This window comes from Sabethes cyaneus, chromosome 1, assembly GCF_943734655.1.
Source record: "Sabethes cyaneus chromosome 1, idSabCyanKW18_F2, whole genome shotgun sequence".
Lineage (NCBI taxonomy): Eukaryota > Metazoa > Arthropoda > Insecta > Diptera > Culicidae > Sabethes > Sabethes cyaneus.
The window spans coordinates 37,145,657-37,168,506 of NC_071353.1; the positions used below are offsets into that span (position 1 = coordinate 37,145,657).

The 22,850-nt window shown below is 41.7% G+C and overlaps 1 protein-coding gene across 1 annotated transcript in view; it reads left to right on the forward strand.

Annotated features, from left to right (window-relative positions):
- The window catches only part of LOC128745589 (leucine zipper putative tumor suppressor 2 homolog), a 64,112-nt gene extending 41,825 nt beyond the window's left edge, over positions 1-22,287 (forward strand). Inside the window, exons 2-7 of the mRNA XM_053842667.1 lie at positions 18,989-19,535; positions 19,597-20,015; positions 20,082-20,253; positions 20,790-21,191; positions 21,248-21,340; positions 21,406-22,287. Of these exons, the coding sequence (XP_053698642.1) occupies positions 18,999-19,535; positions 19,597-20,015; positions 20,082-20,253; positions 20,790-21,191; positions 21,248-21,340; positions 21,406-22,287 (2,505 nt within the window). The 5' untranslated portion in view covers positions 18,989-18,998. The remainder of the gene's footprint in view (positions 1-18,988; positions 19,536-19,596; positions 20,016-20,081; positions 20,254-20,789; positions 21,192-21,247; positions 21,341-21,405) is intronic.
- Positions 22,288-22,850: the final 563 nt, after the last annotated feature.

A 22,850-nucleotide genomic window follows, 5' to 3' on the forward strand; every position in this document is an offset into this window, starting at 1 on the left:
ACAAGCTACCTTGTTCTTCTTGGGCTTCTCGATGGCTTCGATCACTTCACCTATTGTGAAGGTAGGCAGTTGGCAACCGCCGTACTGATGTAGTTATTCTTCCTGCTGTGTTGGTATTACATCTCCGCACCATTCAAGTGCTGTTTCGACCTTCCGATCACCTCACTTGCTTCCAGCAAAATCCTTCCGTCTTTATTCCGACATGTTTCGGCTCGCGGTACAAAGCCTTTGCGGAATACGTTCACATTCTTGTAGAATGCATGCGTTTCCTGAGAGCGATACAGCTGTTCCATTTCTTCCAGACGGCGCTTCTTATCCCGAAAAAACTGGGTTCGCTGTCTTCGTTTTTGTCTATACCGTTTCAGGTTTTGACGGGTCCCCTGGCCAGGACCTTACAACGCCCACGCTGCTAGTGGGTTTCCGTTCCTTATGCTGCGGCAGTGTCTTCAAGTCCGAAAGGGATTCGGCTACCACGGTATCGGTTTAACCACCGACTCTCCTTTCTGCCGCTTTTCCATCATTCAGAGCTCCTTCGACTGCTGCCTGCGGCTTCTCCGAAAGTCGTCACAAGAACGAGCGTCAGTATGAATAACATCTGCTTATATAGCATCTTCAAACGATGTCTTATTACAATACTTTTTATCGAAGAAATATTTATCTAATTAGACTGCGATGTGTATTGCCAGTGCTGTCAGAAACTAGGGTAAGGAACGAGTTGAGCAGTGTCACCTATTTTAGCCAGTTGAAAATAAATGAGCCGAAAATGCACTTTTTACCTTTGTTATACTATAACAAAGGTTTAGGAATTGGTCGAAAAACATGAAATTGATCCGAGGCCCGGAGGGCCGAGCCACATATACCAATCGACAGGGTTCGACGAACTGAGCAATGTCTGTGTGTGTGTGTGTGTGTGTATGTGTGTATGTATGTGCGGGGCGCAACTTTTCTATCGCCTGTTTCTCGGAGATGGCTGAACCGATTTGTTCGTTATTACTTTTGCTTGAAAGGTATTATTGGCTAGTATATCACTATTGAATTAGTTCGAGGTCCGACATTTCGTTTAAAAGTTATAAGTAAAAACGTGAAAATTACGTGACACGATTTTCTCCGGTACCAAGTGACCGATTTCAACGATCTTGGTATCGAATGAAAGCTCTTGTTAACGCTAAATTTTTCGGGTAAATTTTATTGAAAACAAACAAGCAGTTTAAAAGTTATCCTAAAAAACCTGTTTTGACAAGGTAATAATTATCGCCTGTTTCTTAGAGATGGCTAAACCAACTTAGGCGCTATTAGTCTCATTTGAAAGGTAACATAGCCTAATAGATCACTATTGATTTGTTTTTTGATTGGACGTTTAATTTGAAAGTTACGAGCAATTGAATACAACACATTAAAATTTATAATAATTTATAACCATTTCATCTAAGATGATTTATCTAGTTTGAATTATTTTGACATCAGATTAGAGATTTTAATGCTGCAAATATATCTGCAAAATTCCAGTAGAATTGGTTTTGCCGATCAAAAGATATTAACCCTCCAACACTCGCGCCAACTTTTGTAATACGGGTTATTCGCGCGCACAATGGCCCAAATACAAAAAGACATGCGCACTAGAGTTTTGACTGGGAAAACTTGGTTTTAGGTTTATGGAACCTTTGGAAGAATCTCTTGAAATTGAAAGTTCTATCGTCTGGTGCAATTTAAATTTTGATTAATCCCCCTAAAAGTGGAATAAAAAAATTATTTTTCTTCAGTTTCAATATAACATATTGATGTATTCTGCAAAGTTTTAGAGTATATTATTACAAGAAATTTCGCTGAAGACAGTAACCCCCTATCTCTTCAGCGAAGCTAGAAAAATATTATTTATTGTATATGAATTAGTGAAATCAGTTTTTTATTTTAGCTCTTTTCGTAATTGTTGTATGACATTTTCATGTATTACAAAGTTGCACAAATAGTAAAAATACACAACTTTGCTGAATATAGTATACCTCTATGTTTGCTTGTTTAGGAACTGTAGAACTTTGATTATAAAAAATACCCTAATTTTGACTCCGAATTACTCGATTACCAACAGACGGATACATTTTAAACATTTTACATTATTGCTGATTGTTTTGATGCATACAGACACCATTTTTCCATATGAAGAAACGAGAGAAAATTCCAGGCCAATTCCGGTACACCTCATATGCTGATTGCTTCATTTCTGTGATGTCAGTTTATGCTGATCAATTTTCCCAACAATTTAAAGTATTAATGCATTGAATAATTTTGACATTTGGCTCATAACAAGTTTATTGAAGAATATACGTTAGTTACACAACGATTTGTAACTTTATAACAATATGGCGTTCAAAAACCTACACGTGTTATACAAAATACAACAGCGTGAGTAACGGAAGGTTAATAAAAATTGATGAAATTTATTCTAGAAAACTTTATTGGTGTGAATCAAATAGGCATTACAGGAAATTATGCATAGTTCAAAAATCTATAAACTAGACCTTTACTACGCAATGTATATGTTAAAGAATAATATTTGCTCTTACAACCTACTTTTACTTGCACTTACTCAAATTATTAACAACTTACTTATCCTTATTCAGCAATTTCATGAAAAAAGGATCTATCAAAATTTATAAGTGGTCATATTTTGTTCAAATTTTGTAAACGTATTCAATTTTCAAAAATTTTATGTAAACCAACGCACTACGCAACGTTAACCAATAGATGGATTATACTCCGAAGACGTGTCGGTTTCTATCTCAAATAGCAACTAAGACCGTATAACAAAGGTTCCCTTCACCACTAGGTGGATTAAATCGGGTTTTTATTCATATTTTCAAAATCTTTTGACAGACACATCTTCACAAATCACTTATTCATAGATTTAATTTACACAAACAAAATTTACTGGGTTTCCGACAAGAAATATGATGAATTAAAAATTGTTGTTCAAAAACGTACATTTTTCAGCTGCGGAACGCAATCACCACCTCGCTACTAACCAATCCATCACATTTTTCAGCACTGATTACAACCACTCTAAAAGTCAAGCACTCAATTGTCACATACCATATTATTCACTATCTTTTTACCTTTGTTATACTATAACAAAGGTTTAAAAATTGGTCGAAAAACACGAAAGTGATCCGAGGCCCGGAGGGCCAAGTCACATATACCAATCGATAGGGTTCGACGATTTGAGCAATGTCTGTGTGTGTGTGTGTGTGTGTATGTATGTAATGATTTTTTCTTTCGCCTGTTTCTCAGAGATGGCTGAACCGAATCGTTCGCTATTACTTTTGTTTGAAGGGTATTATTGTCTAGTAGATCACTATTGAGTTGCTTCGTGACACGACGTTTCGTTTAAAAGTTATAAGCAAAAATGTGAAAAATACGTGACACGGGTTTCTCTAGAACTACATGACCGATTTTAACGATCTTAGTATCAAATGAAAGCCCTTATTAAAGCTAAATTATTCAGGAATTTTTAATTGAAAACAAACAAGTAGTTTAAAAGTTATGCTTAAAAAACCTGTTTTGACAAGGTAATAATTATCGCCTGTTTCTTAGAGATGGTCAAACCGATTTATGCGCTATTGGTCTCATTTGAAAGGTAATATATCCTAATAGATCACTATTGAATGATTTTTTGATTGGACGTTTAATTTGAAAGTTATGAGCAACCGTATACACCACACCAAAATTAACAATAATTTATAATGATTTTAACCAAGATAATTTACTAACTTCAATTATTTTAATATCAAACGAGAGGTTTTGACACTACGAATATATATACAAAATTTTATAAGAATTGGTTGTACCGGTCAAAAGATATTAACCCTCCAACACTCGCGCCAACTTTTGTAATACGGGTTATTCGCGCGCACAATGGCCCAAATACAAAAAGACATGCGCACTAGAGGTTTGACTGGGAAAACTTGGTTTTAGGTTTATCGAACCTTTAGAATAGTTTCTTGAAATTGAAAGCTCTATCGTCTGGTGGAATCTAAACTTTGATTAATCCCCCTAAAAGTGAAATAAAAAAAAATTCTTCAGTATCAATATAACACATTGATGTGTTCTGCAAAGTTATAGAGCCTATTATCACAAGAAATTTTGCCAGAGACAGTAACCTTCCATCTCTGCAGCTAAGATAGAAAAATCTTATTTATTGTTTATGAATTTGTAAACTCAGTTTTTATATTTTTGCTCTTTTTGTAATTGTTGTATGACTTTTTCGTGTATTACAAAGTTGTACAAATGATAAAAATACACAGCTTTGCTGAATATAGTATACCTCTATGTTTGCTTGTTTAGGAACTGTAGAACATTGATTATAAAAAATTTTAATTTTGACTACAAATTTCTCGACTACCAGCAAACGGATATATTTTAACATTTTACATTGGCTAGTTTTGCTGCATACAGACACCATTTTTCCATATGAAGAAACGAGAGAAAATTCCACTTGGGGTAAATTGCGGTACACCTCGCATGCTGATTGTTTCGTTTCTGTGATGGCGGTTTATGCTGATCTATTTTCCCAACAATTTAAATTATTAATGCATTGAATAATTATGACATTTTGCTCAGAATAAGTTTATTGAAGAATATACGTTAGTTAATCAACGATTTGTAACTTTATAACAATATGGCGTTGAAAAACCTACACGTGTTGTACAAAATACAACAGCGTGAGTAACTGAAGGTTAATAAAAATTGATGAAAATTATTCAAGAAAACTCTATTGATGTGAATCAAATAGAATGGCATTACAGGACCTTTACTAGGCAATATATATGTTAAAGAATAAGATTTCCACATACAAGTTACTTTTATTTCCACTTACTCAAATTAATAACAACTTACTTATCCTTACTCAGCAATTTTATGAAAAAAGGATCTATCAAAATTTAAAAGTACATATTTCTATTTTGTTCAAAATTTGTAAACTTATTCAATTTTCAAAAATTTTATGTAAACCAACGCATTACGCAACGTTAACCAATAGATGAATTATGTTCCGAAAACGTGTCGATTTCTATCTCAAATAACAAGTAAGACCGTATAACAAAGGTTCCTTTCACCACTAGGTGGATTAAATCGGGTTTTATTTTATTATCTAAGGTTTTGTCACTAGCCGAAAGTTTTATTATTTTATGACAAAAATGAAAATAAATTCTGAATTGACGGAACCTGTTCACCAGTAGCAGCAGTTGCAGCATAACTGATGAACTATCGTGTTGTCAAGACACTGTTTCGGTTCTGGAATTTAGAATTACAGGTTTGAAATTAACTGAAACCTCCAATGGTGAAAACGTGGTTCAATACTTTCAAGAGAAATGTATGTTCATAATTAATTTTTCTTTATTAAAAACAACAGAAAAGACTGCTTTTTCAATAATTTTCTCAGTGATTTAATGAAGCAACGATGTGTTTCAATGTTATTTGTTTTGACAACACTATTCTCTAGTCGGTCCGTGTGCACTGGTATGTTTGCCTCTTTTGTTCTCCCACCATTCTTAGGGTACTGCCAGAGTGCAAGCGACATGCGACGCGACGCGACATTTCTTGCTGTAACTATACGCGCAGTCCTGTTTCGCCCGAAGCAGGACATTTAGCAACATGACAGCGAAGTCGTGTCGCGTCGCTGTCGCGTTTACTCTGTACGGGGCCTTATGAACAGCAAGTGAGACGTCAAACTCGCAGTTTCCCATAAGAACACTAGAGAATAAAAGAGACGACGAATACCGTTTGTCGAACGGTGCGGTGAGTGTATGCCCCGAAGTTTAGCTCAACAATAGTGTCTTCCAATGGTAACAGCTTGAAGAACTATCCAGCTTTTTACGAGCCATAATGGCGGACGTGTTCGTAATATTTGAACAGCATTTTTGACATTTGCCTAATACATCGCACGTTTTCTTTCCGAGCGTTTACGGTAAAACTAAAGGAATGTGCGGAAAGAAAACGTGCGATGTATTAGGGAAATATCAAAAATGCCGTTCAAATATTACGAATACGTCCGCCATTATGGATCGTAAAAAGCTGAATAGGTAGCAAGAAGATTGGTATGGTGATATCCCCCGCTTAGTCAACCCATTGCTTGTAATAAGGTAAAACAATCATTGACCCGCTTAGACTGCTTAAAACCGGTTACCCTACATGATTTAATTTAGAACTGCCGACAAATGAATACTTCATGATCTGTCAAACCGATTAATTTAGTATATTTTAAGGCATTAACTTATATCTCCCACATTGATCACTGGCAAGGATGGTTCGATCATTTTGATATAATTTTGATTCATTGGACAGTACCGTCTCAGCTGAGCAAAATTTGTTAAACTGATGTATTGGACATTTGTAGAACTAGTTATTATCTACAATTTTGCTGAATATAGTTTTGCTGTATCTTTTGTAGTAACGGTTTTACAATGCTAGTACCTCTTTAGTAACTAAATGAACGTTCATTTAGTCATTAAAGAGTTACTAGCATTGTAGCGCTGTAACTACAAAAGATACAGCAAAACTTTATTCAGCAAAATTGTAGATAATAACTAGTTTTATAAATGTCCCATATATCACTTGTCAAATTTTGCTCGGTTGAGGCGGTACTCTCAAATGAATCAATATTTAATCAAAGTGATCGAACCATCCCTGATCACTGGTTTAACGCTATCCTAAAAGTCCTCGAAAGGTGCTTCGTTTAACACTCCTTCACTCGGTAGCGCAGCTTCAAGGCATTGCGTGTACTCAGTAGCGACTTCAGGTAACTTGAACTCTTATAAGTGAGAACTTAAGTCGTTCCAGATTGTACCATGGCGGGCGACGGTACAGAATGTTGGTAACAACGGAAAGAGCACACTTTAACCATCCAAAGGTAGTAGTCAGAAACGATGTTTGCGCCACGATAGGTTCTAACGACGATGATATCCGAGAAGTACCTTCCATCGATCAAAACGTGGTCAATTTGCGAGTCCGTCTGTTGTGGTGGTCTCCAGGTGTACCGATATGGGAGCCTGTGCCGGAAGTAAGACTTCGTATGGCCATGTGAGCGAGTGTGCTCTGAACTTTCCAGTAACCGGTTTGAATTCCTCCTCCTGACCAACCTTGAGGTCATCGATGACGATATTGACGTCGTGTCTACGGTAGTTGTCGTATTCACACTCAAGCAACGCGTAAAAAGCGTCGTCACCTATGCATGCACGATGCTATACTAATGTTGAACTAACTGTCTCTAATCCTCAACTTGCACATATGGTAGGCTGACTAGACGTCCCGGATTGTGCGGGACAGTCCCGAATTTGAATGGCTTGTCCCGGATTACTAAGCGTCCCGGAAAGTGTCCCCCATTAATTCATTTTTTTATCGAAATACTTTCTAAGGGTGAAACGTTAGGCTATATTGCATGAAACCTCAGAAACATACCTCTTATCGATATTTCGAACAAATTCTTTAACTTTACTGTTCATACCGCTCATCAACCGGCGCACACCTTTCTCAGGTTTTAGGCAGCCGAATCCTTCATATCGCTGGTGTCGCTGGTGACTGCTTTCGCTTCATTATTCCCCAGTATTTCAATATTGGAGGGACCTGGGGACAATTTAGTGCACTCAGCTCTGAACTGAAGTCGATTGTCGTTGTACCATTGCAACATGCCCTTGATGTAATGGCAGCAAGGTATGGGACTTAATGGATGGTAAAATCCATTTTGTTAGTGAGACTCTTATTTTTGTATATTTCCAAATTCACAATCGTATCCGTCACAAAACACTGGTTTTCACACTGGTGTCAAAGGGACAGATCTCTCGCCAAATCATGACTTTTTCACGAACTGATCTCCAAAAACAATCACAAATATGCTGCGAACCTTACCGTGGGTAAGAGCCTGTAGAATTCAACCCCTGGAAGTGATTAAAATCGGTTTTCTCTGTAACTTGGGGCTCTATTATGTAAGTCACACACGACACGAGTAACTCAACTGAATCAACCGCTAAAAAGCTAATGACTCAACTGTCAGTCAGCAAATGACACCTGAGCCTTACTCGACACTCGACAGTAAGTAAGTCAGTAAGTCGGGTCGAGTTGCTCGACGTGACTTACAAGATAGCACACAGACCGCAATTGACGAGTAAGAGTTTCATTCCAACGGCAGCCGTGTCGCTCATTTGAGCGTTGCGGGCAGCCTTGCTTGTACTTTGTATTCGCTTGCACCACAGTTCTTTAAGGATCATCTGCCAGTTTTGCCAGCTTCTGAGTTGATGTTGATGGAATTATCAAAACGCTACCAAAAGTTTGCACTTACGGCCACTGGGAGCGCAAATTTAGCAAATAAGCCGCATTCATCAAAAAAAAAAAAATTTGGTCACTTTCACTGATGGCGATCGATTGGTCACCGTCCAATCACGCGCTTTTGCGTGTCACTCATTACGATAAAAGCGGTACTCAGCTCGTGTGTCTTGCCGCAGCTCTGGTAAATGGTGCATCGGGTCTACGGTACATTAGTATAGAACATTCCAACATACCTTCTGCAGCACTACAATATCAAACTTGCGCGCCCTTAATAAGTCGGAAAGGATGCGGGTTCTTCCCATAAAATTGAGAGACTTGCTGTTCCATGTTCCAAGCATCCAATCGTTAGACCTTTTTCGTTGCCTTGATCTATGCCGATTGTTCCGGTCCCTATTTACAGTCTTGTGACAGCCCTGTTTAGTGTCCCACTCTGACACGCGGACGATCCCTGTCAGCATACGACCTTAGTTTCCATTGGGGTTGGTTACCCTATTTCCACTAAGGTTGCTCGTATCCTGTGTCGTATTTTCGATTAGTGAATGGCTGGATAATGCATAACACCGGTGCCTCACCTACCTAGGCAAAGCAATGTCTTGGGTTATATACTTCATTAAGAGTTGCCCCTTCTTTATCGACAGACTTAGCAGCCGGTTAACAGAGTTTAGAACAATTGTGCCTCGATCTTACTGACCTTGGCAACACTACCCAGTCGAGATTCGAATATACGACGACTTATTAGACCAGTATCGTACTTCGAATCTAGCTGGGCGAGCCTGCAGATATGAAGTAGACCCCACAGAGGTCCTTAGCCTGTTATCCAGCAGCTTCTAACTCTACCAATCGAAATACAAGCAACCTTAACGGAGATCGGATAACCAACACCGGTTAAATCTAAGGTCGTAACTCGAAACATTCGGTACCCAGAACTGCAAATCGCTAAATTTCGTGGGTGTAAACCCCGAAAGTACAGCATTATGGCACTGCAGCACTTCTGTTGCATAGGCTAGAAGGTGTGAAAGATTAGTGGCGGCAAGACTCAATTTTACCAGAACGGTGAAGAAACCAACGAGCTCAGAAGGGGTTTTGTAGTGATGGGCAGAATGCAAGATCGCATGATGAACCGAAAAACGATCAACGAGAGGATGTGTACCTATGTTACGAATAAAAACCATTTCTTCAACTACACCATCATAAATGTGCATGGTTCACACGAAGGTAGAGCCAACAGCGAGAAAATAGGCGTTCTATGAGCAGCTGGAGGCAACGTACGATAACTGTTCGCCACGGGACATCAAGATCGTCATCAGGGATATGAATGCCTAGGGATTTCAGACGCCGTTTTGAACCACTCTTAACATAAAGGATAGATGCTCGATAGTTTCTCGGCCATTTCTGTGAGCATACGACAAATTTTTCACCGGGGTTGGTTATCCGAATTTCCCTTGGTTACTCGTATCCCAGTTGTCCCGCTTATTATAGGCTAATAATTTTATTTTTACAAAAGTGGTCTGCAAGGACAAAAACTCTGCTAACACGCTTATAAAAAATTACACGAAATAATTTGTCTGTACGGACCAAAACAATAATCGAAATTGGCATCGTTCTTTCATTGTGTTCGCCAATCAACCTTCCTGATGCAAAACTTTTATTCTCTTTTTTTATGTTATTTCAGAGAAAGTTTGCTATTCAAAACTTACAAGTTACAACTATTTTGCAATCACGAGGATATTCTGTTCAGTCGTGAAGGTAGCTTCTATAAAACTTTGTGATAGTATAGAGCTTTCGCGTGCATGTGCAGTAGTAAATTGATGAATGTTGCAACAAAAAACGGTTCGAGAGCTATGTAAATTTTCAAATACATGTACATCGAATTTGACGGGCAAGTAGTGCTGTCTAACAGAGAACGATGATAGCCCAACAACATCAATATTGTAAAAAAAGACTGTACAAATCTTTAACGTGCGGGAAGCAAAGTGCGGATCTCATGTTAATTATCTATCGGTGCCTGCGAGATGTTGTAAAACGTTTGTAAGTACGCGGCTAGTTTTTTTTATGGTCCGGAGATGAAGCCTTGATCAATAGGCTGGCTGCGCTTTTGAAAGTTGTTTTTGTTATTACCGTACATCTGCTGTGGACTTTCCAATTAGAGCAAATAATGAGATGTAAATTCGCTTCATCATGTAGGGATTTACCTCGCCTCCCAATTAGATAACAGCACAGCCCACAACCGAAACTCACGATACTGGGTAAAACAGAAAATATCAAACAAAAAAAAATTGCTGCTTGACCTCCATGCAATCAACCAATTTTCTTCCAACCTATTTTTCGCTCGCTTCTGGAGCCCCATTAGCGCAAAATGAGCTTCCTAAAATATCGACGCCTTCACACCGTGCCGAGCACGCGTTGCTGCTTTCGCGTGGTGCCCAACAGACGATGCAAGTGTTCTATTCGCAGCCTCACCAAGACAGTTTCTCGAAGGAATCATTAATCTGCCTGACCTCCTGCACACACGCTCACGTTCACTTCGCCAAGGCAAGGCGGCCAGAACATGCAGTTGCATAACCTCGATCACTGCGAGCATCTGACTCATCGAACTTCGCTCGCAATTGCCGCAGTGTGCCGCAGGGGTGAATCTTGTGCACTCATCCAGTGCAGGACAACAGTTTGAAGGAATCACCGCCACTAAGTGTTGGCGTGCAACCCTGCGCTCTCCCATAGCCGTTCAAGTACTTGCGCAGATGCTGCTCAATTAGGCTGGAGATTGAAACGCGCGAATAACGGCTTCCATCCAGCGGCCATTCGGCGCTGAAGAAATGGACGTCCGTTTGGGGATCCCATAAAAAAAGAAGATCGTGAAAGGTCAACTCTAATTTGACATTGATCGGCACCACTTCAGCCGTTGCCGCCTTGGCTGGCTGATTAAAGTGAGTGCTTCATTAGCGGCCAGGCTGCGTTCGAAATCGTGTACACAACGGTGATGTCTTCTCACCGTGGCCGTGTGTATGTGTGTAAATACCCGATTTCACTTCTTTTCAATTGATGCTATTTTTCTCCGACGTGCGTTCGATTCGGGTTTACTTACTTTGCAACCACTGCACCGAGGTGCTGGTTATCCTGTGGTGATCGTGCACCATTACCAATCTAGTTAACACGAACTCGATGCACTCTGAAATATTCGGCAGGGCGACGCCAAACCAGATTTGTGGTTGCCGCACTGGTTCTTCAGCCCGCAACGCTGGAAGTGATGCGAGAAGGATGATTTTCAATTAGTTCAATTTCATATGAATTACTTAATTATAGGCTTGGTTGAATGTGGTGGGCAGCACTCTGTGCTACCTTTACTTTTATCGGTTGTGTCGTTGCATCATTGGCTGTTGTTGCGAAGCTTGTGTTTGGCGAGAACTATTGATACACTTTTTCGATGGCTTGGGTAAGATCAGCTCTATATTATGGTGTTCGCTCATGAAGATACATGATATGAATCATTTGGCAAAATGATTGCAAAAAATTACGGTCTTTGCTAGTAGGTATCAAAAACAGATGCGTAATGCGCTTATTCGGCCCTTGGTCAGTAATTTCCTTAACGCTCCATAAAAGGATAACGAACAATCCAACTTGTTTCTGGGAAATAACAAATTACAATTTAAGTGTAATTGAACCCTTATTACACGTATTACGACCCACTTTGGTCACTAGAATCGTGATAAGTGTGTAGTAAAATTCTGATTATAACTTTGGCCACTACTTGGAAGCATTTGAAGATTCAACTCAAATATGATTGATATTAGTTTTGATATTATTACAGATAATAATAAAGAAAATTAGCAATTTTCTTTGTGGTATTTTCTATGTACAGGGTGAGTAGTAAAAACTGTTAGTAAAGTAAATGGTCACAAAAATAAGACACTTGCATAAATTTTAATTTTGAATGTATTTTGTGTAAAGTATATCCATAACATTTGCCTTAAATTAGTCCAATTCAAATCTTTCTCCCTTTGCTTGAATTACTCACTTTACTTTTTCGGCGACAATCTGCTTATCGAATCCATGCCGAATTCAGGAGCCGTCTTCACATTTCTCGGTCTTGGACTGCCACTCTCCAGTCGCCCATAACACCCGCTGCTCTAGCATCCACGTCAACAGCACTCAACCCCAAGCACTCGCCGATCAGCTTCCTTTAGCGTCCATGATTCGTGTCCGTAAAGGGGCACCGGAAGGATTAGTGTTCTGTAGAGCGCCAGTTTTGTGCGAATTTGGAAACTACGGGACTTCAGCTGGCTACGTAATCCGTAGAAAGCCCGATTCGCGGCTGCAACTCGTCGTTTCACTTCGCGGCTTACATCGTTGTCACATGTCACGAGTGCACCAAGGTATATAAATTCCTCCACTACTTCATATCGTTCCCCATCTAACTCCACCTCGGCACCAACACCACTTGGGCTCCCACGTTCCCTACCAGTAACCATGTACTTCGTTATGGCGATGTTAATGGTAAGTCCCAACCTCGCCGCTTCCCTTTTAAAGGGCCTGAAGGCCTCTTCCACTGCTCTACGGTTGATTCCGATGATTTCGACGTCATCCGCAAAACCAAGAAGCATGTGAGATTTCGTGATGATAGTTCCATTCCTTTACACGTTTGCCCTTCTTAATGTACCTTCCAAGGCAATGTTGAATAGCAGGTTAGAGAGTGCATCCCCTTGCTTCAGTCCATCCAACGTCACGAAAGCAGCTGAGGTCTCATCCGCTATTCTAACGCATAATTTGAATCCGTCCAGCGTCGCACGAATCAGCGTAACTAGTTTTGTCGGAAAACCATGTTCTAGCATTATCTGCTACAGCTCATTTCGTTTAACGGAATCGTACGCCACTTTAAAGTCCACAAACAGATGGTGTGTCTGCAAGTTGTACTCCCGGAACTTGTCTAGCAACTGACGCAGGGTAAACATCTGATCCGTCGTGGAGCGACCCTCACAAAAAACCAGCTTGGTACTCGCCGACGAAGGACTCCGCTAACGGTCTGTCTGCAGAACAGGATACGGGAAAGCACCTTGTAGGCAGAATTGAGCAATATAATTCTTCGATAGTTTATACACTCCAGTCGATATCCCTTTTTGAAAATTGGGCAAATGAGGCCATCCTACCACTCCTCCGGCATTTGTTCTACCTCCCAGCTCCTGACAATGATCCGGTGAATTGCTTCGTACAGCCGCTCGCTCTCCACTTTCAGAAGTTCAACCTGGCTGCTACCGCCGTTTTCTCGGCCAGCACTATCATTGTACATCACAGGCATGGCAAAATTCCTGCATCTCACCATTTTATAGAAACTCCGAGTGTCATTGCTGGCGTATCGCTCCTCTGCACCGGCGAGCACGTGCTCCTCGTACTCGCGTTTCTTTAGACCAGTGATGGCCAAACTGCGGCCCGCGGGCCGCATGTGGCCCTTTGAGATAATTCGTGCGGCTCGCGGACTGATTTGAAAGATGGTGGACTTAGGAAAAATTTTTTTGATGACATAGGAGTCCCTCAGTTTAATCGTTATGCCTCGTGCATGTTGTGAATCTGAATGCTTTCCGGTTTAAATCTTATGGTGAAAATGGTTTTTGTTGTCACCTATTTTACATTTTGTTATGCACAGGAATGGCCAGACATTATTGCGGCCCGCGGCATTCATGGGCGATCTGATTTGGTCCGCACCATGCCTATGCCTGGGCACCACTGCTTTAGACGATGGATTCTTTTTTCTGCAGCTCTAGTCTCTCTGTACCTCTCTCTGTTTTGACGCGTTGCCGCAGTGAGCATGCGACTCCTGGCCTGGTTCTTTTCATCTGTCACTCTCTGGCATTCGGCTTCAAACCAGCTGTTACGCTGTGTTCCACGCGTCGTGCCTACCACCTCTCTCGCAGCTGTTTCGATGGCACCATGGATGTTCCTCCACAGCCTATTTATATCTTCTCCTCCTACCTGCTGTTCTGTTTTTTCGTTGATTCGTTGATCAAGCTTCCTGGCGTACTCCATTGCTACGCCGTCTGCCGCTAACCGCTGGATGTTGAAACGCAGCGTTCTCTCAGTGCGAGCTTTCGCCATGTTCGACAGCCTTGCGCGAATCTTACTCACTACGAGATAGTGGCCAGAGTCGATATTTGGTCCCCGAAAAGACCGTACATCGATAACATCCGAAAAGTGTCGACCGTCAATCAAGACATGATCGGCCTGAGAGCTAGAGTCTCCATTTGGATGCCTCCAGGTATGTTTCCGAATATTCAAACGTGGAAAGTAGGTGCTATAGATGGCCATTCCCCTGGCCGCGGCAAAATTTATTAGCCTCAGACCGTTATCATTGGTCGACAGATGAAGGCTATGTCTTCCAATAACTGGACGGAAGAATTCCGCCCTCCCGATCTGCGCGTTTGCATCTCCGATAATGATTTTCACGTCGTGTTTTGGGCACTTTCCATAGGTCCTCTCAAGCCTGTCGTAAAACTCGTCCTTAGCAGCATCGGATTTATCATTTGTCGGTGCGTATAAGTTGATTAGGCTGTAGTTGAAGAATTTGCCCTTAATTCTCAACACGCATATACGGTCATCTACGGGCCTCCACCGGATAACTCGTTGCCGACTCCATGTTCTGCTTTTTTACCGCCACTGTAGTAGATGTGGTACTTGAAAGAAGTGCCTGCAATAGGGTCTACTGCACGGAACTCCCTTTCTCCGGAATTTGGCCACCGAACTTCCTGAATAGCAGCGATCTCCACTCCGAGTTGATGCAGCTCTCGAGCAAGCAAGCCAGCCCGTGCCAGTTCATGGAGAGTTCGGACATTCCAGGTACCAAGTTTCCAGTCGTTATCCCTTAATCGTTTCCTTGTCCCTTGCCGTGTCCTATACCGATTGTTCCGTCCTGAATTTCTTTCTTCGTTATTCGTGGTAATTGAGTTTTCGGTATACTACCTAACCGGGGTCGCGATACCTACATCCCGCAGATGGGTCTGCCATCTTAGGTATAGCTTGCGGGATACAGCATATCATATTCAGCCGCCCGTTTCGAGACATACGCTGTGTGAGCCGCCCCTCACCTGGATAACAGGCGCTCTAGTTCGCACCTCCTAGCTTAGCTGCTTCAGTAAGTACATGAAGCATTTCCGGGTAAGGCCATCGACCGTCATGGCGTCATCATTTGACTTAGATCTGCGTGAAGGCGCCAGGTGGGAGCTTGAGAGAGCCAGAGCTATGTTTGACGCTCCTTCCAGGTAACTCTCTCCATTTCATATTATAGTCCATCCATCCATTTCATATTATACCAATATAGTTATTGGTAAAGTGAAATATTTATAGAAACTTACACCTTAATTCTATATGGATTGCTATAGAATATGAACTACTGGTAATACACGTGAATTTGCAGTGCAAAAGCATTGATTGCCGAGGTGCCTGTAAGTTTGCTGGAAAAACATAGAGTAAGGAGGGGCAAAAGTGCGATGGGGGTAAAAGTGCGATTCAATGATTTATCAGTGCAGATTCCGAGTAATTTGACTATATTGGCTTGTATGGGTGACTACTTTGACAGCTTGAATCTATCGTAAACATTTTGTTTACGAAGCATAGTTGCTGAGTTATGTGTAAATGTTATTTTAGAGCGGTTTTGATGTAATATTTCGTTATACGGCAAACACGATATCATCAGGAGGATATTACTTGTGGAAAAATTGTTGCAGTGTTTTACATCACTCACATAACTCTTTTGAAGATGCGGTAGAAAAATTTACAAAATGTATTTCGATTTTCGACACCATCGAGGCAAAAGTGCGATTCTTGGACGAGGCAGTAATGCACAGGTATATTATATACAGTTTTAAGCACTGTATTACAGATACTAGACATGGAAGATCTGCAGGATGCTGGTTGAAGCAAAACAGTTTCCAACCGCTGGTGAAACAAAAAATAAACGTTTGGTAAAGTTTCGATCTGGCGGAGGCTGCAGTACACCAGCGAAAAACAAAAAAGGTGCAAATTGAGAATATTCCTTTCTGAAACTAATCGCAGATTGAAGATATTGTGGTTTTGTTAGCTATCGCTGTGCCAATTTTGTAGATTTAAGCTTCGCACTTTTGCCCCGCTAGTGAGATAAAAGTGCGATTCGGTACTTGATCAGAAAAATGAAGAATTTATTTTGCATAACACTACCGTACTTCTTTAAAACTCATGAAAATTTATGAAAACTTCAAACTTCGCCGTCATGCGCCGCCCTACTCTAATCGTTTAATGTGTTATTGCTCGGTACTTGGAACTGCAGATCGCTAAATTTCGCAGGTTGCGAGCGGGTGGTGATTGAACAGCCTGAACCCCGCAAACTCGGCATCGTAGCTCTGCAAGAAATCTGTCGCTAAGGAGAGAAGGTATGGAAGATCCGTGGCGGAAAGGCCGAGTTTTACCAGAGCGGTGGCGCTACCAACGAACTGGAAACGGGCTTTGTAGTGCTGGGCGGAATGCAGGATCGCGTGATAGATTGGAAGGCGATCAACGAGAGAATGTGTGTATTGAGGATAAAGGGCCGTTTCTTCAATTATAGCATCATTAACGTGTACTGCCCACACGAAGGTAGACCCGACGATGAGAAAGAAGCGTTCTACGCGAGGCTGGAGGCTACGTACGACAGCTGCTCGTCACGGGACATCAAGATCGTCATCGGGGATATGAACGCCCAGGTCGGTAGGGAAGAAATGCATAGACTGGTGGTAGGACCCCATAGCCTGCACACCGACACAAACGATAACGGCCAAAGATTTATAAACTTCGCAGCTTCCCGAGGCCTGGTGATCCGAAGCACCTTTTTCCCGTGCAAGGATATTCACAAAGACACCTGGAGATCAGCTGACCAACGTACAATGAACCAAATTGACCACGTTCTCATAGAGGGCCGGTTTTTCTCTAACTTGGTAGATGAAACATAATTAACAATAACCCCAAAAATCAACGACGCGTGTTTGAACCTTAAACACATCTTAAAAAACAGTGACAGTTATTACTGCTCACCCTGTATATCAAATGACATATAATGATGTCATAACCGCTAGATGGGTTCGGGTTTTTACTTAAATTCTCTGTTTTATATAAGACAATGATCTCAATTCTTACTGCAGCACGTAGAAAACTTAACTGATGATGATTTTAAAAGATTCAATGCAATTGTTGTGGGCCAAGTCTGCCTATATTTTGTAATAAGCTACCATTTTTCACGTGAGAATAAAACAATCATAAAATATTTTCGGAGCCCCAAAGTTACACAATGTTATTCTTCACCTGCCAGCATCAGCTGACTCACCCGCCCTTACCCGTTCCGTTAGGTTTGTGTTTTCACGGCTCGTGAGCTAATCCACGTATGGGTGGTCGGCTTGATCTGTAAACAACCGAGTTTGGATTGTCGCAAAACGCACGTGTTTCGTTCGACTAAATCGCCGCGGTTCAAGGCCAAACACGCCATTGTTGTACGGTCTCTAGTGGCATAAGTACAGCGTGAGTTGGCTACGATTTGGAAATATGTAGTTACAGCTTTTCTAGGATTTGCATATTTAACCAACAAATTGTGACCAATATTTTTTTGTAATTTTCTTGGCTTTCAAAATTACCAAGTAAGCAGTTATTTTAAAGGTAACCAAGCACCAGAGTAACAAACTTAGAGCACACGTTAGTGCTGCAATACCCTGTAATTAAATTTGACTGCCACAGTAACCATTAAAATTCAGCACTTCGACTTCGCTCCGAGGGAGATTTAGTGCAGCATGCAGAAAAAGGATGCGAGGGTGGTCAGTTAAAAATAGTTTCGTTTTTCAATTGTCTGGAAATTTGTGAAAATAAAAATAATAAAATATCGGCTTTTTCTCAAAGAATGTTTACGCTTTTATAAAAAAAAAACTTTTGACCACCCTAGGGGATACCCTTTAGAAAAAATTTTCTGCCTTTGGCCACCGCAGGCCACTTGGATGCCATTGATTCTGCTGAACATGCAAAACAACCAAACACTTTCGTGAAGCAGCGCCTATTCCAGCAAAAAGTTACGCGACGGCCTGATGAGATGAATGAATGTGGCTGTGTGTGATGGCGGTCACGCGTTCCCCGCGTACTCGCTTTGCCCATGGTTCTAATGTTGTTGCTGTTATTTGTACCATCTAGCTATGGAAGGGATTCGTGATGCTGCTGCTGTGGTGGATCGAGGTTCGTCCGTTTGCGGAGCAAAACAAAATAGCTGCCAGGCAGTAAAATAAATTACGTCTGGGGTTTCATACCGCTCTGCGGTGGAGGTGGAGGCACGGCTCCAGCTGCCTCCCGATGACTGATCGGTTCGTTTGCTCCAACTCTCGGCTAAGATGTGTCATGATCTGCGCGTTTCTGCTTAGGGGTCTGGAGAGCGTGAGAACTTGCCGATCAGTCGCTGGGCCTCTTGCTATGCGTCGTCGACATGATAGCTAAGGCATATGGGGGTGTCCGTTGGGTCAATTTATCTCCAGCACAGTCTGAATATGGGTGAGATATTATTGTGTATTGCATAATATAATTGCCTTTTGAATTAGCCTGCACAGTGACGAAGCTTTGATTACCATGCGAATGACAATCGATCCACAAGTGTCCATTACAAACAAACCCAACATTAAACCAAATATTTCTCCTTCTCCTTTTGTCACAGACTAAATGCCATGGAATCATTGCATAACGGCGCTCCGTCGTCCCTTGTGATAGCACATTCACCGGCAACCTACAAAAGTCCACTCCGACCGAAAGGTCATTACCGGTCTTCTTCCCTGGAAAACAACCCATTTGTTTTGACCGGGGGGAAATCGACGCTTAGTTTAGTTCCCACCAGCTTCACCGGCACGCTTAAATCTCGACGTGAGCAAAAACGGATATCAGATTTCCTTAGCAAGCAGGCTTATTCCAGTGGAACCGCTGCAACGGTTGAGGGGTCCATCGGCAATGGAAGGGAACAAAACGAGAGCAGTATACGAAAAGCACACTTTGAGAATATTCGCGAGATTTTCGAGAAAAACAATAACAAAACCGCACAAAACAACAAGTTAACGACCGCCAGTGCAAGTTCTTTGGCGACCAAATTTTCAAACAGTTTCGCGACGGCATCCTCCACTTCTTCCGGTCATGATACTGCTCCAGGGGGATCACTCTCTGCGGAAGATAAACCACCCAGGATCCAGTCCTGTAGTGGCATCCTAGGAAAGGTAAGCTACAATAGCAATCGATCTATATGGAAACAAAAATAAATTGTAATCTCTTCTCCAGGGCAAGCAGGTAATCCGCCCGATAGCATTCAAACCAGTTCCTTACAAATGTAATACACCAAATTATATCAGTCCGACGAGCCAAAATGGGGGCCGGCATACTGACCTGGGAGACCGTTACGGATCGACGCCCTCCCTTGGGCCTGCAATGAGCATTCAGTACAAGTTTGGCAGTACAACGGATCTTCACAATCACAACAACAATCTACGACATAGCGAACATGGTGGCATTGGGAACGTTACCTCCGGAACTATCGGACTAATTGGCAACAATGGCCCCACCAGCGGTACGTATCAGCACCAGTATGGTACGTTGACGCGAAAGACCTCCAGTATACCATTCAAGACCTACGACAGTCTGGAGTCGATTCTAAAGCTACCGGACAGTATGATTGCCTCTTATCCGAATTCTAACACTGGGTAAGTAGTCCCCACCGCGTCCAATCTTGGCTCGGTAAGCCATTGTCTTTTTCTTTGTTCCAGCAGTCAATCTTCCGTGGGTCTATATGCTGCACATGATCTCCTCGACATGGCCCCTTCACCATCAGACTCGGGCATCTCGGAGCTGGAGGCTGCCTTGCGCGATCGGGACTCGGAGCTGGCGTATCTCCGGCAAACCATGGAGCACAATGAGCAAGTAATATTCAAAGTTCATCAGGTTGGTAACGCCTTATGAGCGGCTGGACTAATCTGTCAAAAAACATCTCATGCACAAAAAAAAACAACTATCGTAGAGCTCGATAGTGTAATTCATTTCCACAACCTCGCGTGTGTGCGTGTGCCTGCAATCGGCTTTCTTTCTATACTCTTTCGTATCTGTCCACCTCTCATTTTTCTTACCTCTACTTCCGCCGAGGGTCATTTATCTTCGGGATGGTGTTGACGTTAAAAATCAGAATGGTTTTGCTCAAGATATGACCGCATTGCTGACGTAGTACGTAGTACTGTAATAGACACATTTTTGCCGCAGGGCTTGGGCTTGGGTGATATTATAAATATCTTGTACAACGATGTACTAAGTATACTGAAACTGAACATTGGAACTGAACATTTCAATCATGTCAAAAACCATAGAATCAGATTACCGACAAATCAACACCATTCCGGACGTTCTGTCTTCTAAACTATATGCTTACCTATCGAGTGCATCCGCTGCTGCACTTTGTACCCTCGAAATCTTCTTTCAATCTTCAGGATAAGGAAAAACACTGGGAACAGGAGCTGAGCCGCCTGAAAGCGATCCACGAGAGCCGGCTGCGGGCCGGTGCCCAGAAGGTGCACAAACTCGAGCAACTCCTGATGATGCAGACCTTCCAGTTGCGCCAGGATAAGAAGCGGCTGCAGGAAGATGTTAACCGGCTGCACTCGGAGTTCACGCTGGCCAAGGAGCAGGTGGAGCACCAGAAAGGTGAACTCTGTCATCTCAAGCTGACGGAAAAAGATCTGAAAGACCAAAACGGAGACCTGATCGATGAAATCCAGATGTTGCGCCGCATCGTTAGTGATCTGAAGGAACGCCTGGAGGAGAGCGAGTGGAGTCTGTGTCAGCGGAATGGGGAAGTGGCTCTGATGAAAACGCAACTCAAAGATGCACAGGTTTCTAACGAAATGATCCCGTACTAAAGCAATGACTAACATTTGATTTTTTCTAGATGGATATAACAACAAAAGATCAGGAAATTGTGCAGCTGCGGGCAGATATCAAGATGCAGAATCTGGATGAGATTAGTTTGAAAAAGTCTGAGGTATGTTGAAAATATTTTAATAAGCGTTCATGTTAAACTCTTAAATGTTCTCCATTCATCCATAGATAAAAAAAGAGCTTGACTTCGATTTGGAGATTTCACAGTTGAACCGTATTATCATCTTCAAGGATCAGATAATTGTTGTGATGAACAACGAAATACAGAAGTTACGCAAAGAACTATCTGATATTTCTATAATGCGAGGCTACGAGGGGGTTCCATCTGGACGATATTCACGCTACAAGAAAAAGCTAGATTTTGTTGCACAGAAGTTCGGCGAATCTGCAGAACAGAGTAAAACCAGCAGTAAAAATTCCGATAATGGCCAGTCCGGAGAACTTAAGACAGATCCCAATGGAGGTGACATGAAGCTGAAAGACGACATCAGCAGCAGTGATATCATAAGAAACTATTTCAACAATAAATTGGAATTGAACAAGAAACTGTTTCTGAATACTCAAATTTGCAACTACTCCGACGAGGACAAATCGAGTATGATCGAGACCTACAATGCCAAAAAACTGCCGGATATAACGTTGGATCTGAGCAGCCTTGGCATGCAAAAGCAAAAGGTATCAGACCAGTTAAAAGAGTCGCTCCTGGGTGACCAGAACTACAACCAGAGTTCGTCAGATGACGACTACAAATCCATGACACCGACGCGAGAGCAGGATGAGGAGGAAGAAGAACTTCGCGTCTTAGCCACCGAATCGGACACAGCAAAAAACTGTGATAAAACAGCATCCCACGACAAGGATCTGCAGATAGCGCAGCTACGTCAGGATTTACAGGATTGCCGGGCAGGCTTCGAACAGGAACGGCTGAAGTGGGCCGATGAAAAAGAGAAGGTGCTCGTCTATCAACGGCAACTACAGCAAAACTATGTGGAGATGTGCAAACGAACTGCCGTACTGGAAGAGAAGCTAAAAACTCTCGAAAATCAATAAACACATTCAAACAATGAGGGCACGCAATTTTATAGGTTTCAGCTCCTCGTGAGAATAAGTATATTCCGTAATTTATATTATTTTTACGAATATTCGCATTGCTTTTATCGATGCAATTTATATAGGTTTAAGATAATTCGAGATTGCAGTCGGGTTTCATTCCCACCCTCTCGTATATGTTCGTTATGCATAACTTCATGTATGTAATATTCTACCGCAACTGTTGTTAGTGTGAGTTTAGAACAATTTTATCGTCTTTTATTTTTAAGAATACAATTTTGCTCTAAACTGTTTGACAATATAATACACCATTTTCGTTTTGTGCCATATCCGAAAATACCTACTAAACAACAGCATTCGAAAATACGTCACTGTTTAATTCATATATTGTTCTCTTCTAAAACCGAAATTGTCTTTCCGTAAGCGCGCCCTTCATGAATGGAACCAACATCCGAAGTGGTCCTTGCTCAAATGACTTCTTAGTGTATTTTGCCTGGTTTTTCGTCTTGAAAGAATCCTTCTTTGTAAGAATCGGACCCTTCATCGACTTGAAATCTTCATCA